At 32.0% G+C, this 17,731-nt stretch overlaps 1 protein-coding gene across 2 annotated transcripts; it reads left to right on the top strand.

The window, feature by feature from the left end:
* Positions 1–402: 402 nt before the first annotated feature.
* On the top strand, positions 403–17,363 carry LOC132730206 (uncharacterized). Of its 2 annotated transcripts, XM_060716073.1 has the most exons (7): positions 403–600; positions 7,754–7,894; positions 9,108–9,205; positions 10,846–10,899; positions 12,088–12,241; positions 16,231–16,367; positions 16,678–17,363. In XM_060716073.1, exons 1-6 carry the CDS (start codon positions 451–453, stop codon positions 16,360–16,362), a joined length of 729 nt encoding a protein of 242 aa, XP_060572056.1. In that variant the 5' UTR covers positions 403–450; the 3' UTR covers positions 16,363–16,367; positions 16,678–17,363. The 2 variants fall into 2 exon arrangements, 1 of the variants encoding a protein (XP_060572056.1); XR_009625731.1 differs by lacking the exon at positions 12,088–12,241.
* Positions 17,364–17,731: the final 368 nt, after the last annotated feature.

Genomic DNA, 17,731 nt, shown 5'->3' with positions numbered 1-17,731 from the left:
ATGGAAAATATATCTTATCATCAGTTTATTATCTGTATAATTTTATTTGACAGCAACTTTTGTTATACATGGCCTTGATGACAAAAATCAGTATAATGTTGAAAATATCATCCTCGTGAATGCGAATCTAACACTACGCAACACTAACGGTAATATGTAATATCAGTTACATCAGTTATAGCATCTAGTCATCATCATTATCAATAAAAAATGTAACGGTCACTTTATAAGTTTTGTATATTTTCGAACCATTACATTTATATATAAATACGTTTATAAATATACGTTTATCTACTCTATAATGTGTCTACTCTCTACATTATCTAGAATCATGCCACGTGTTTACAAGTAGTTTATGACGTCATAACAATATTATGTTTCTCAGAATCTGTAAAAGAAGATTGCTGCAACAGGGTATTTGTTCTGACAAACGATCCGATCACAAGAATCATGGATATCAATATTATTTGGCTACTTGTTTACACATCAATCAACAATATCATCTCGGCAAACGGTTTTAAGATTAAGACGACCATGTTTCGAATGCATCGTAGTAAACAACATGATGTACGTGAATGTGCAATGGAAATTCTAAGCAACGTAAGTAATTTAACGAATATAAATTAATCAGTTAGTTTATTTTTATAATGATAACTTTCTCTTTCCCTATTAAGAAATAAGCATAATAGTGTAATTATCTTGGAAAAGAATCATTTCTTCAAACCATGTGGTAAAAATTCAAATTGAAGAGAATGATAAGCAGCCTGTACAGTTGACTGTACTAAGGAAATTTTTGGCACTCATGATTTAAATAAATTAAATACAAAATCAAATTCATTTGTATTTAGTCGCAGCTTTATGTGAGTGTAAGGGGCTAAACTGTGATGAGATCCATTTTGATAAAAATGTACATGTATGTATATTTGTCATTAGATCTAAATCAAAATAGCATCTTCTCATCTTTCCTATTTTAGTGTTCTTATATCGTCTTGAAGATGTTTTATACATAAACATACAAGTCTACATGTGTTTTAGTCTTAGATGTGAATAATTTAAAATTATTCATTATATGCACTGTTATTGTTATAACAGCAAATTCAGCTAATTAATTAGATATCAAATATTTACTTACATAGAGGATATTTGTTTGTTTGTGTATAAGATGAAATTTTATTTCATCGAATGAGCTTTAAAAAACAGTATTGAATGAGAATGAGATGAAAAACAAATACATCTTACACAACAAGCAAACAAATTTTATTTTTGTTGTATGCTTAAAAACAAGTTAAAACGAAATTCCTTGATATTAACTTTATATTAAAATCTGTTTTCCCCACTGGTAACCTCTATTATGTACATAATTAGTCGAATTTCTCATAAAATACAAGAAGTCTTGGGCTGAAAAATAACTTTGATAATCAACGCTAAATGGCGTGATATTATTCATTTTATTAAAAAATATGAATGATCGCTTGTTTTTTATAATGAAAACAAACATTTCTAGTAGGAAAAAAAGTCAAACCATCAATCCATATTTCTGTTACTTCCTGTGAATTTATATTAGACCTTGCTCTGTTAAATGTTAACGACCGCTATTTTTAAAAGTTGTGTATTTCACGGGAGGAAAATAATTGTGTTTGATTAAGAGGGATATCACTTGGATTTGTTAGTCATACACCTTTTTAAAAGAAAGAATACCTATTTGAGGATTGTAACAAACAATATATAAGTGTTGACAGATGTGTAAACATTAAAAACCGGCTAGGAATTTGGAAAAATTGGATTTGTTGAAAGGCTGCCTTACGAACGCTGGGTTGTTTACGTATTCTTCGGGCTGATAGCTGTCATTGCTTTTCAAGTTTTCATAAAGCATACGGCAGTTATTGCCCGTAGGATACTTAAATATGCCCAAATGTCATCAAGAACAGTTTTTCATGTGGAATGAATGTATTTTTCAGACTGTAAAAATGAAACAAAACAAAACAAAATAAGAGACGATATTTGGTGATTGGTAATTTGGATGAATAGATTTAAGTTTTCTTCTTTTTATTACTTTTGACATTTAAGTTATTTATCAATTTCAGCTTTGCTTTACTCTAAACAGCCTGACATTGATAAAATTGTCAGGAAAAATAAAATTGAGGTACCACATGGGGGAAATCATAAAAAGTATTTTCTTCATTGAAAAGTGTGAAATTATATTTTGATAATTTTCACTGTGGAAGGAATGTATTTTTCAGACTGTAAAAACGAAACAAAACAAAATAAGAGACGATATTTGGTGATTGGTAATTTGGATGAATAGATTTAAGTTTTCTTCTTTTTATTACTTTTGACATTTAAGTTATTTATCAATTTTAGCTTTGCTTTACTCTAAACAGCCTGACATTGTCAAAATTGTCAGCAAAAAAAAATGAGGTACCACATGGGGGGAATCATAAAAAGTAGTTTCGTCATTGAAAAGTATGAAATTATATTTTGATAATTTTCATTGTGAAATTATCAAATATATATTTTCACGGATAAATCAGTAATCTACTGAAAAGCATAAAACAAAATTTAAACAAAAGTTGCACCTCTTAGAAAAATGTGGAACCTTTTTAAGAAACATAAATTTCTTATAAGACAAACAACCTTTTCAAGATTATCATTTTTTGTTATAATTACGATTTTGTATTTACAGCAGTTGTTCACTTATCGCAATTGCAAAGCGCAATAAATATGTATATAGAATTACCTATGTATTACAAAGAATAGAAGAAGAGTTATTAGATCTGAAGATGAATCTCCAGCCATATGTTAGCTATTAAATATTTTTGTCCTTTGGTCCAGAGCAGTATTTAGAATAGTATCATGTCAATAAATTTGTTCAGACTCGAAAACGTTTGGGTGTTCTCTCATAGTTAAAATAGGAACTGGTGAATGGTTTAAGCCTTTTAAAATACCTTTAGGCAAAAGTTATATCGAGTATGTAGTTGTCTGGAAAATAAAATAAAAATCATCTTGCATTGATTAGGTACATAAAACGTTTACATTCACACGATCTTAAAGTTAAAGGAAACATAAAACTAATGGTTGAAAATGTAAAAGAAAACAAAAAACAAAAGAAACAGCAAAAAAAAAAAACATTTATGTTCTTTTTTGTATGTGTGGATATATTCAGTCTATACGAAACAGTTACATTTAGATCCATATAATTTATTGACGTATACATATTTGTACATAGTCATGATAATGCAAAAAAAAACGTAATACATAAATCATAAGTCATGGTACGATCATATTGAAAACAAACATTGTTAAACAAAAGTATATATGGACAATATTCTTAAATCCATATTTAAACAATATAAAGTTGGCATTGCTCTAATTAATACGTTGCAGAAATGACTTTCATATATTTAATATGTAGTGAATCAACGATTCAAAATACATGATAAATACCATACTGCCTCTTTTAATGAGCATAATTTTCATGCACATACTGGTAAAAATAGTTTTTTAAATGGTAATATAAATAAGGTAATATCGACGCATAGTAGCAAAGATGATGTATATAGCAAGTCCAATTAATTCGGATTTATTTTTTTACTTCAAAAGCTGCAAAAATTTAAACAAACCCGGCCTCCTGTAAACACATGGCTTAATGAACTCCCTACGCAATGCAGTATAACAATTGCAAATGATAAAAAAAATGAAATCCATCCTCAATTTCTTGATGATTATATAATTCACATTTTCTTTCTGAACGTGGATGTCTATTAGGGCCATACCTCTCTGTCTACATCTTTAATTTATAAGAAGATAACCTAATACGAGATAATTTTTTTCTGTAGTATTTAATGAATAAATTATCAAGATAAAATGCAGGTTCAAATTTGTCAATCAAATGTACATAAAGATTAGACATAAGTGGAATAGACGACTGAATGTCTGCTTTACCTTTTGTATAAAACAATCAACTAATCTACGTTTGAATATTTCAACAAACTCTTTTGGACTGTATTGCAATAGGTTGAGCCATACATCTGTGAATCCATATTCATTTAAAATAGAATGAACCTTAGCTCCCAGGAGTTAGAACCATTTTCATGAAGACTTAATGATGAATAAAAAGCAGACTTTAAGATATTATTATTTGAATGAAGAATATGTAACCAGAATCTTATTATTGAACATATCTTTGAACATAAAGAGGATATCGACCTTACTCCGAATAAACTGCTGCAGTACATGTACTGTGTTTTACACCTAACGATGACTTGCAGAATTGCAAGTGAATCCTTTCAGCTATATCCTTAGATTTTGTAAAACCCCATATTACACAAGAATAATTTAATGTTGAGGCAACAAATGCATCAAAGGGTTGGAGTGAAACAGAAGGGATCACATCATATCTGTTATTAACAAGAAGTAAAACATTATGGGCTTTCATAGCTTTTCCTATAGCATACTGATTATGAAGTTAAAAAGATCCCGTATAATTAAAGATTACACCCAAATAGTTGAAGTTATCAAAAGTCTCTAATAAAGTATTATCGTATTACCATTTTTAATTTTCTCTGATGCTTCCCCTCTTCCAAAAAAACATTGTTTTAGTTTTATCTATGTTGACCTTTAGGCCCCATTTATAACAATAAAGATTTAAATTATTTAGATTCGATTGCAATTCTTCAATTGACTTTAAAAATATGACCATATCGTCGGCAAACAGTAAAATAATCATACATATATCATAAAAAGTGAAACCCTCATCGTTATTATTATCATCATTCCTTAAGTATTGTTCTAGATCTTCCAGAAATAAAGCAAACAAATTCGGTGAATTATTTTGGCCATGCCTTAGACCAATCAATATATCAAAAAAGTCTGACAAAGTATTACAGTGCTTAACACAGGAAGACACCGAAGAGTACATATCTCTAAAAATCCTGATCGATTTACCATCTAGTCCAAGATTAAAAAGTTTATACCAAAGAGCATTACGATAAATTGAATTGAAAGCTTTTTAATGTCTATTAAAGAACAATAAAGCGTGAATTTTGGGATAGTATTCGTTCCACTAAAGAGTGCAAGACAAAAATTACATCAACGGTGCTTACACCTGAACGAAAACTGAATTGTGCGTCAGACTCTATATTGTTATTACGCCCCCAATTTTTAACCCGCTTTTTAATACCTTTGGAAATAATTTACCAAAATTGCTAATTCATGTTTTACCTCTTTAATTATTCGGTACCCTCTTATTTCCCTTTTTGTATAATGGTACGATATAACCATAAGACCATACTTTTGGGAAATGACCGGAATCAAAAATAGTGTTAAAACAGTCCGTGATATGACCGATTAGTATGTCGGACGTCTCAATGAAAAACTCATTGAATAAATTATCGGCAGGACATGGTGCCTTATTTCGCTTAAGATCTTTAATTGCCATCAGTATTTCATTAGACGTACTAGGCGTATTCAGGCATTCAAAAATTGGGTTATTTATATTAAAGTCTGTTTCAGAGAAACAACAAACTAGCAAAGTACTCACGAAATTTTTAAGGTTTTACATCGTTTTAACACTTGTCAAGTTTTGACTTAAAATGATTCCAAATTGCTTTGGTTTAGATTTACGAAGTTCGAATAATTAATGCGACTTTTTAGTCTCGAACACTCTTTTTTTCTTGCGCATTTAAAGTTTATAAGAACATTTACGCTCAAAAAGTAATTGTCAGTTATCTATTGATTTGTTTCCACTAAATGAATTAAGCGCTAAAATATACAGTTTCTTTGATTCTACACACTCGCGATCAAACCACTCTTTTTTACATGATGTAGATTGCATATTGCATTATATCCGCGAATGTTAAAATACGGTTCGGCCACTTCTTCAATCAACGAGGAAAAATTCTCAACTAAATTATCAATAGAAAGCCTCTCCGATATACTGTTACTAAGTAAAAGTGCATTTAACTCTGGAAGTTTTGAAATTATATCACGTCTAAAGTTTATCTTGTTATTATCTGACCATTTATAAAATGTGTACTCCGAGGTTTTTTCATAATCATTTATATTTTGATTACTTATCAGAGAATTAATATTAATTTCAAAGAAGAGTGGTGCATGGTCACTGTATTCGTTAAACGGTAACAGTTGAAATGTACTTAAAATCTTTATCATTCAAAACCAAATAGTCAATTGCACTACATGATCGTTGGTTAAAAACTGTGAACGAACTGGTATCACCAATTCTACCGTTAGCTATTCGCAATGATGTAGACTTACAAAAATCAAGCTTAAGAAACCCCTAAGCATTGCATACATTATCTTCTGAGGCCCGTCCTTGAGGAATATCTGGGGTATAAAAATCAAAATGTAGCTGATCATTACAAACATCAAAGGATACTAAATCATTATGGCTACCAACTCGTGAGTTCAAATCCCCAGCAATCATAACTGTTCCTAGTGTTTCAAAATATGATACATCATCAAATAATAAATCAAACAAATCATCATGAATTATACCAGCAATAGGGGACTCGTCTGACCAAAGGTAAACTCTACACAAATAAATATCAGTATCAAGTGAAAAATAAGAGTGATAATTTTTTAGCCAAACAATTGTGTCATGAGTATTTTTGACAACAGATATACCATTACTGTAGTTTTCCTTTATATAAATAACTATATCACCACTATTTCTTCTAGTTCTTCTATGCTTGAATTTCTATAATAATCATAGCAATAGTAACCATCAATATCTAAAACAGAGTCTTTAGCAGTTCATGATTCAGAAAAAATAATTATGTCATAACTTTTGATTATTTCAACAAAATTTTGATCAGTTAGTTTGTAATTCAATAGCCCATTACAATTCCACACAATAATTTTAAAGTTCATTCTCCGAAACACGAACTATCTCTGCTGGGGCTTCCAGTCAATATATAAGGTGTCGTATGCGAGCCAAACCCGCTTACTCTCGTCACGTGCAGCTTTAAGTTGGGGGATCAACTTTCACCTTTTTTCAGCTATTTCAGGAGGGAACTGCTCTTTAATGAAAAAGTTTGCATTTTTTTCAAGCAGAACCCTTGATTTCGTACTTGTTCCCTATCCTTGAAATTAGCAAATTTACAAACAATAATGCCATTACGGCGTTTGTTTGGATCCGATTCTTGATATCCGGTTCTATGAGCACGCTCAATAACTATGTTATCGACCATTTGTTGAGCAATTTTAAGCTTTTCTACCATAAAGTTGCGCACTTTCGGTTCGATATCCTGCTGTCGTTCGTTGGTTGGCTCCTCAATCCCACAATATAAAAGGTTATTACGCATGTTCTGCGATTTTAAGTAGATCGATACGTTCGTCTTGTTAAAATGCTTAATTTCAGACCTTTGAGATACGTCATTGAACTCAATAATGTCGATTCTACTTTCACTTGTGTTGACACGGTCTGCAAATTGCTTGCTAAAGTCATACAGCTCACACCATATTTTGTTAACTTCATGTTCAAAATTGTCAACCTTTTTTCTAGTACACTCAGCGTGTCAAGTTTATCAGAGATAGAATATATGTGAATCGCTTTAATTTCAGAAGAATAGGTATATGTTAATATTTTGATAAATGAGCCGCGCCATGACAAAACCAACATAATGTATAAACACCCATGAAACATTCTGTATAGAAGGAAGGCCTCAAGTGCTCTCCGTGAAACATATGACAATGATAGAACATATTAAAATTGTGTTATTTACTGAACACACAGGATACAATTGTTGGCGGACACATATCTGATCTCTCGGGAAAATGCGAGACACTGACGGGTCCATTGAACGAGCAGCAAACTTTGGAAACTGGATACGGATATGTAGAAAAAATTAACTTCAAACAAGTATTTCAACCACCGGTATGATTGATTCATGTTTTAATTCAAAGCTGAGATAAATATATCAAAAAAATAATTTTCATGTCTCATTTAGACTTAGACACACACAAGCAATGATATGTTTTGATATTATTTAAGATGTACCATGCTCAAATTTTATATTTAAAATATTGTTAATTGCTGCACAGTGACCCATAACTGTGAATTCAGCTTCCCATACATAATTTACGTATTCTTTTATTCAATTTAGACATATTTAGTAAGAATTCCGTATATTTTAATGAATTTGTGAACAAAATATTTAACTCAAAGCTGGGCATTGTATATCTTGAAATAATTTACAGTTATTTAGCCTCGATTATACTGCTTATAGAGGAAATTGAATGAGTGTAAGTTCAATACTGAATTTATTGCACGAGTTGAATAAAATTATATTATGCGAGCCTCCGGCGAGTACAATATTATTTTATTCAACGAGTGCAATAAATTCAGTAATGAACTTACACGAATTTAATATTCTATTTTTCACATACCAAAAATAAAGACCGTTTAAGGTGAAATAACAGTCATATTTCATTGACGCGCCTATATTATAATGCTAACATTTTTCGCGTCTTTACACTATGTTTGTATAACGCTAATGACGTCACGTCAAAATATATGCACGGCCGTGCAATGCCATATTTACGGAGTGTGATAAAATCTAGTACGTAATGGTTTTGTTCTGCAGACCATTTTAGAAAGTAAGATATACCGTACATGCGCATTCTGCTTAGGGCAAACGATAAATCGAACTATATTGAACAGACTTTTATTTAAGAACGTAATCTTATATTTTTGATTGTAGCAATTATCTTTTTACCTTAAACAGTTTGCGCATGCATCTTAATTCTGCATACTTACGGAGCACGTTGTAAGAAGTATATTCTATATGATAACAACATAATTTATTTGAGTATTTATGATGTTGAAATATTGAATTAAAACGGGTGACGCAAATCGAAAAATAAAATAAATAATGTATTTTACAAAAAATACAATTAAATAACATTGAAAAAGATTTGTGTAAACTGTTTCTATTTTAATGAGCTAAAATATGCAAAGTGTTTGAAAATCATCGCATCTATTTCTCTACCTTTTTTATATATCTCTAATGTATATACATGCACAAAATCTTCAACAATTTTAATCATATCAAAGTTTAGATTTGTATTTATTCTTTTTTAAATTTAAGGTTTCATCTTCCGATGGACTGCAAATAAACTTCCCTAGACCTCCAATAATGGGGTCTAGGGTGGACTTCAATTTCGTTCGAACGCCACCTGCATCTTAGTAAGACATTTCTTTGATTGCAATATATAGTATATTTATAACGCATGCGCGGTCTGCGTAGGGCAAAAAAGAGCATCGTCCTACATAGGAATATAGTACAAGTTGGTAGACAATTCCGAGTTAGTTTAAGGTAAAAGGTAGAAAAATTATATAAAAAAGCTTTTAACAAAAAAAGAAAATATGCATTTATAGCTTTGTGGCGAAGAATATCAAAAATGGCATGGAAAAGATAATTGCTAAGAATTTACGATCACGGACATGACATTAAGATAAAAATTTTAAAGACGATGTGAAAATATATCTTTTAGCAAATTAAAAGTCAGCTTAATTGTTGTTGAAATAGTTTGTATAAAAACTAAAGAAATTTTATAACAGGAAATAGAGGTTAATTATCATTCTGTCAAAAGTCAGAACAGGTGATAATGCATTTTTAGTGTTCAGTTTAACTGATTTTATCCTTTATCCGATTTGAATGTGATGCAAACAGAAAATGTTAAAGTCATAGATATATTTTGAATAAATATTTTTTTTAATCTTTAGAAGCTGTTCGGAAGTGACATTTCACACATTTTGTCCGGTTCTTCGTAACACATGTTAATTTTTAATGCATGTCACACAAATTGGCTCTTCACAAAATCAATAAACATTGATCGCTAAATGTAAAAGTAACTTCAATAACGATTTTAATAATTGTACGTTATTAACTTTACGAGTATACGCCGGAAGGTGTCTGTACTATATTGGAAGTAGAAAAAGAATCATAAACTGTAGTCATCGTTATTGCGTTTTTGCCCTACGCAGAATGCGCATGCGCGAAATGCAACATTCGTTACTAAAATCGTATTGAAAATCGTATTGTGAAAAAGGTCTATGTGCTGAAGACTGTTAAAATTCCGTATTGTGTCCAAGCTGGTTACTTTTGCTCGTTCTGTCGTTTAGTAATTTGAATGTACCAATGTATCTTAATCGTCGTTCTAAAAGAAAATAAAATATTAAACATCCTCATTCGTTATAAATCGAAATCGAAAAAATGAAAAGTAAAGACAGTGACAAATAAATGAAAAAAATATCAATTAGCATAGCTGTTGTCAAAATTTTAATTAGAGAACTGTTTAGTATGTCATTTATTACTCACGACTTTCATACAAACAATATCTTAAAATGGCAAATTATAATTCCTAAAAACTGTTCCTTGAATCATACAAAATCTATTGAATTGACTTATAAACATTCACTAATATGATAGCTACATTTGATAACATACTTACCTTGTTTGTTCTGTTTGTAAGTATATTATTTACCTTTATATAATTGTAAGAATATTTGTTTAAATTTTAAAGCTGAAGTTGTATTCTAATAGCCTACTAGAAGCAGCATTATTTCCTGTCTTTAATTCTTTATGTAAATCTTTTTAAATGCATTTTTATAATAAAATAAAAATTTCAAGTATTCATGCTGAAATCAATTTGTTGCTCAGCTTAAATATTGTTCATCATAAAGCCATTGAATAAAGTTATTGATTGGATATTAAATCAGATTTTAAATAAAGATTATTTAATTTTTCTTGTTTGCTTTGGTTTCTTGATTTTCTTTTTTATATAGTTTTTAGATTTTGCAACTATGATGTTTTTGTTTTTTAGCACTATGCAGTTACGTGGGCATGGTATCCATAGCTACAGGATGTTCAGTCTGAGGTATTATTTTGAATATGATTTAATTTAGGAACGCGTGTTATATTCTTGAGTGTTTCTGTAAAGGATATGTAAAATGAAATCTTGATCTCCAGTAACACTTTACCGCATTTTGTGAAAAATGGCTGTTTTCATTGAAAAGCCAGCTGTAACAAGTTCAAATTTCTATGAAACTATAAATAAATGATTCAATACTGATCAAACTAAGCACAAATGTTGACTTGACCATAGCCTTTGTAATGACATGCTCATAATACAATGGCAACTAGGGGACTTCTCAATATTGCAAAAGAATGATATTTTGCGTTGTTTTTTTCCATCAAAACCGATTTGAAAGTGCTGCAACTTCTCAATGGATTGTGAGTCACAATTTTTTTAAACGTTGGTTTCACATTAACGTAAGATCGACCTGAGGCCATTTCTAGCCTCTCACAAGTCCAATGTTTTCTTTGCGACGACGGGGCTACCACATCCGCCTTCTGGTACCCCGTCATGTTCATTTTTAATAGGGTCTGCCCCGAAAAAGTCATCAATTTTTCAACAACACTTCTTAAACGAAAATAAGTGCGTGGGGTCTATATAAGACATTTGTTCACTATTTCAGTGGGGGGCTTTTTCAATTCTTTAAAAATGTCAAATATATTCCAAATCATGTTTAAGTAATGTATAAATAGCATGATAGATGTTTTACAACTGACAAAAGTAGCATTGCAAATGCATGTATACATCATAAATTTAGCAATATGTAAACAAAGTACATGAAGTATTTTAACCTCCATAAAAATGCCAATTCATTATTATAATTATACCAGTTGACACAAAGATCTAAATAAAGAAAGCTCATGTATAACTGCATAAATAAATATGGTTTTTTTTTGGAAACTGTAACACAGATACTATGCATTAACAGGTTTTTTAGGGAAAACATCTACAATGTAGCATCATTTGAGCCGCATCACGACAAAACCAACATAGTGGGTTTGCGACCAGCATGGATCCAGACCAGCCTGCGCCTCCGCGCAGTCTTATCATGCTCCATGTTGTTATATAACAAGTAGAGAAACTGACAGCGAACAGCATGGATCCTGATCAGACTGCGCGGATGCGCAGTCTGGTCTGGATCCATGCTGGTCGCAAACGCATTACGTTGGTTTTGTCACGACGCGGCTCATTTCTTATTTGATTCTTCAGGGTTGATGAAAACGTGCCGTCTTGCAATTTAAGAGTTTCTAGTTTGACGGCTGGACAAAACGATATAAATAAGCAATTTCCTTTTGAGTGGCAAACCTTGTGTCCATTGGATGAATGCCGAATTTCATTCATTGTCCAAGACAAACAGATACAGGTAAACTAGCGCAAAGGCTTTTTATTTTACAGACAATGCGCGTCTTAAGCCCGACAAATATTTAATATATTATACCATTATGAGAAATCGATCGGTCTTGCAGTCGTAATATTGAGACTACTCGTAAACTGATTACAATAATTAAGCATTTTTGGTTAGGTTTTTTTTAATCTTATACCAACACAATATGGAAAGTTTCTAACATAACTAGTGGAGGAAAACCTAAGGTGCCCCACCGTGCATTATTTCAGGCACAAGCGGGCAATTGAGTAGAACAACCGACGTTTCGTAAGCTAGCTAGATAGCTTCCTCACATGAAAGAATCCAAAGTTCTTGGAGGAATTCGAACAAACAGGGATGAGGGGCAAGAGGCTTGAGTTTATAATTAAATAAAAAGTCCCAAAGTTGTGTTAACAGTTTTACTGTTAACATTATAGTACATGTGTTAGTTCGGAAAAAAAAGAAATTATGCTTTTCTATAACTGTATGCGCCAGGTGTAGGCTGCAAAAATGTGCTCTGTGAACTTTTAATTATTTCAACAAGAAATACTAAAGGATTCCCCTGAAATTTGTCATGTGTGTTTATATACGTGTAATGATTGAATATATATACTTTTTGAAAGGTATAAATTTGCAGTTTTTGTGAAAATTTGGAATTTATGACCATACCTGATATTTCAATTGAAATGTCAGATATGTGTATCTTGCCTAAGGCGGATTAAGCTGATCAGTGTTTATCATGGATTATCCAATGTAATAGGCGTAGCCTACATAATATAAGGCAATTATCACCAGTCAAATTTGATCCTTGTGTACTAGAAACATTGAAACTTCTAGACATACTAAAACAATAAAGGGGTACTAGAGGGGGTCGTGTCATTAAAAAATAAATATGGGACACAAATGATTGAGTTCACCTTCATAATATTAGAATTTTACCTCAGAATGTATTAACAAGAATAAAAGATTTTGAACATAGACTAAATCCCAATATAAACAGTGTTAATCCTGACAATTTGAGAAGGATCACATTTGAACCACTGCCTGATTGTAAAGGGCAAACTGAGATTAAAATATTCTGTCACAATTCAAGATCAGTGAAAAATAAGAGTTTGGCCTTTTCTGATTACATCATATCCAATGATTTTGACATCATCGCTGTGACAGAAACGTGGCTCCTGGTGACACAGCGTGTATTGCCGAATTAGTACCTAGTGGATACAAAATTGCCCATGTTCCTCGCCAAGGTCGTGGTGGTGGAGTAGCGGTTATTTACATGGCACCCCAAAAACTAACTATGCTTGCATCCAGTCGCAATACTAATATTACCTCGTTTGAATATATGGACTGCAACATCACTGTAAAAAACTTTTCTCTACGATTAGCTGTGTTAAATAGGCCGCCCTCAAACAAACAGAATATCTTTAAGACTAGTACATTTCTTGATGATAAATGGCCGACATTTTTTGCAAACTTTACAACTGCTGAGAACAATATTATTGTGGTGGGCGATATTAATTTTCACCTGGACAATCTTTCAAACCCTAACACCGCAAAATTCAAAAATGTCTTGGAAGCGTGTGGCATGCGACAACACGTCACTGAACCAACTCATGTAGCAGGCCACATACTAGATGTGCTCATTACCACAGATACAGACTCAACGGTATCAAATGTAGAAATATCTGATCCTGGACTCCCAGTCAATAATGGAAACACGTCTCGTGATCACTGCTCTATTGTATTTAATGCTAGTGTGTCAAAACCACCACCAGTACGAAAAACTGTGACTTACAGAAAATTAAAATCAATAGATATTAATGAGTTTAAAACAGATATTTTGACATCAGATATTTTAAATAGTGTAGTGCCTACAACAATGGCCTTTCTCTCCTCCTTGACAAACATGCACCCTTTAAGTCCAAGAGCATTGTACTAAGACCAATGAATCTATGGTATACCCAAGAACTTCATGATGCTTAACATTTAAGACGTCCATTAGAGTGTAAGTGGCGCTTGACTGGATTGAAAATTGATCATTCAATTTGTAGAAACCGATGCGCTGTTACGAATAAGCTTCTAAATAGGTACAAAGTCAAATACTACACTGAGAAAGTAGAGTCATGTGGTCGTGATATGAAAAACCTTACCAAAGTGACCCGGCATTTGATGACTGAAAACACAGATGTTGTGCTGCCATCTGGTAATCCTGCAAACGTTCTAGCACAAGACTTTAGTGACTTCTTTGTGGATAAGGTTTAAGGCATACGTAATCGTATAGCCAGGACCAAATCATACCAACAAGCAGACAATGTTATCCCTAAAGCACCTTTCAATGAAGAGCAATTTTCAAACTTTTTAGTAGTCTCTGATATGGAAATTTCAAAAATTACTCACAATTCTACAAACAAATCCTGTGAACTTGACCCCCATTCCAACATGGCTGATGAAAGATTGTTTAACCCATTACTACATAAGCATTTCGGGAAAAATGGCTGTTTTCATTAAAAAGTCTCCCGTTACAAGTTCAAATTGTTATAAAACTATAAAAACTGCTTTAATACTAATCAAACTTGGCATAAGTGTTGACTTGACCATTGCCTTTGCAACAACATGCTCAGGTTTAAATTTCCTGTTACCATGGCAACGGGGGACATCTCAAAATTGCCAAAAAATCACTATTTTGCGTTGATTTTTTCCATCAAAATTGACTTCAAAGTGCTGCAACTTCTCAATGGATTGACATACAGTCAAATGCTTTTCAGCGTTGGTTGCACGTTACCTTATGATCGATCTGGGGTCATTTTTAGCCTCTCACATGTCCATAATTTTTTTGGCGATGGAGGAGGACATGGCGTTTAAACCAAAGGAAGCCATTTCACGCAATGAGACCATGCGACGGATTGAATCATGCCTGAATGACATCATTCTATGGATGAATAATAATTTTCTGAAACTCAATGCGGAGAAAACAGGGGTGGTTGTTTTTGTACCAAACAAAGTGATTTTGAAGATCTAACTGTACGAGTCGGTGATTCTGTTATAAAACCATCAACAATATTTAGAAACCTTGGCGCCGTACTGGACTCTCATTTAGACATAGAACAACATCTGAACTCAGTTTCTCGTTCATGCTTCTGGAAAATACGACAAATATGTCAAATTCGGAAATACTTGACTGTTGATTCAACCAGAACCTTGATAAACTCGTTAGTGACATCAAAATTAGATTACTGTAATTCGTTTCTATACGGATCTCCAAAGTACGTTCTCAACAAGCTCCAAAATGTTCAAAATACGGCTGCTCGTGTTATTACCAGGACACCGCGAAACTGCCATATAACCCCAGTTTTATAGGAACTACATTGGCTTCTTGTGCACATCAGAGTCGAATATAAAACTCCTTACATATGTGTTTAAGGTGCTTCATGGACAGGCACCTACGTACATACGAAATGCTAGACATTTATATCCTTTCCAGGCAACTTAGGTCCCAGAATGATTGCTTAACACTTGTTGTACCGCGTAGTAGGACTGTGAGTTATGGTGATCGTGGTTTTATGACGGCAGCCCCTAAACTCTGGAATGCCCTACTCAGAACACTTTAAAGCTGTGAAACTTTAATAGTGTTTAAGAGAGCACTCAAAACTCACTTATTAAAGAGGTTTTATTTAAGCTGATTATTTTTTAGGTTCGCTTTTTTTTTCTTAAGTCTTACCTGTATTTTATTATTTGTGTGAATCTTTATATTTTTTTAAACTACATTTGATTTAAATTTGTGACTTGAGCAATATTGATGTTTTAATATTTTTTTAATGTATCATTTATTTGGTTATATTGTTACAGTACTTTTGAACGTGTCAATGTGCATGAAAAAGTGCTTAAGAAGGTTGGTATATAATAATTATAAAAATAGTAATAATAATAATAATAATAATAATAAATTAATAATAATAAATTATGCTGGATCAATAATATTATTTCTGTAGGTCTTTGCAAACGACGTTAAGATACAGTATGATAATGTTGAAGTGGAGTGGACATTTGTCAGACAGTTGAGACAAGCCATTATTTACACATCTTCGTCCTCAACAATCAAAAGTTTCGTGTTTACAATTTAATAAAAGTAAGTACTTTTGTTTTGGTTAAAACTCCGGCTTGAAACGTTGTCAGGAAAAAAATTAAATCACAATCAAAGACGAAAATTGAATGTTAAAATTAATTTTCTCGTTAAAAGCAATATACATGTGTAATGTAATGTGTTTTTGTGGGTTTTTTTATCAATATGACATCAAGTGAATCATCAAAGAATGCGCTATTTAAGGCTGTTAAAGTCTGTCCAAGATTTAAAGTGACGTTTTACGTTAAATATTATCAATTAGCGCCATTAAAGTATTTAGTTCCACTTATAAAAAAAATGCATTTTATTTTTTTAGGAAAAACCACGATTATCAGATGATGTCTACATACTGTTGACGATACAAACATTAATTTATCAATTTCAAATGGATTTTATTGCTTGTATTTTCATCTTCAAAGATCCACATACTGTAGTAATATCTTATTGCTTATCTATAGATATCATCGCACTTTGGTCTTTAAAGTGCATTTGTATGACCAAAAAATATACTTATAAAACAGAAGAAGAAAAAAATGCTAGATAACGCCCAAAACGACTAAAATGAAACTGTTACAGAACAGAACAGAACATAACTTTTATTTCTTTGATTTGTACATAGTACATCATCATACACATCATATAATTTCAGAGTAATAAATACATTTCAGTGCGAGCAATCAATGCAATAATATAAAAGACAAAAATCATGCTAATATTCAAACATAATTAAGCCTCAGTTAAACGAGGATGAAAATATCAACAAATATTTTTCTTACAGGCTCGGTTTGAGTTAGTCTGTCCATATACGGTGGGCAAGATACCGTCCTAGCCCCACGTTATACCGGCGTATTCTGAATTTAAATATTAAGTAAATGGCGAGATTTCGAATTAAGAAATATCTGCAGATGTGTTTTCATGGCGGTTATCATAGAATTTCAAAGTATTAAAATGTATTTTTCTTCTATCAGAAATGTTAAGATCATATTTTCTTAAGTTATCTAATTAGTTTATGTAATACTTTTGTAAAAAAAGTCTTAACAGTCAGCCATGAATGTGTTCAATTTTATTATTTGAGCAGCGTCACGACAAAAGCAACACTATGCGTTTGCGACCAGCATGGATCCAGACCAGCCTACGCATCCGCGCAGTCTGATCAGGATCCATGCTGTTCGCTTACAAACTATATACCATGTAGAGAAACTGATAGCGAGCAGCATGGATCCTGATCAGACTGTGCGGATGCGCAGGCTGGTCTTGATCCATACTGGTCGCAAACACATAACGTTGGTTTTGTCGTGAAGCAGCTCATTTAATATGAACAACTTATCAATAAGTTCAGAATAAAATCGTTATTATTCAATTCTTAACAG

The sequence above is a fragment of the Ruditapes philippinarum genome, unplaced genomic scaffold (assembly GCF_026571515.1).
Source record: "Ruditapes philippinarum isolate M1 unplaced genomic scaffold, ASM2657151v2 ctg1574_1_1_1_1, whole genome shotgun sequence".
NCBI lineage: Eukaryota > Metazoa > Mollusca > Bivalvia > Venerida > Veneridae > Ruditapes > Ruditapes philippinarum.
The sequence above is the reverse complement of the archived record's forward strand: the minus strand, read 5'-3'. Positions and strand labels throughout refer to the sequence as shown.

Excerpts from the sequence above, each read along its gene's own strand:
- LOC132730206 (XM_060716073.1), top strand. The coding sequence starts at position 451 with ATGGATATCAATATTATTTGGCTACTTGTTTACACATCAATCAACAAT. Across the intron at positions 7,895-9,107 it reads AACAAGTATTTCAACCACCG|GTTTCATCTTCCGATGGACT; the intron begins GTATGATTGATT and ends TTTAAATTTAAG. Across the intron at positions 12,242-16,230 it reads TCCAAGACAAACAGATACAG|GTCTTTGCAAACGACGTTAA; the intron begins GTAAACTAGCGC and ends TTATTTCTGTAG.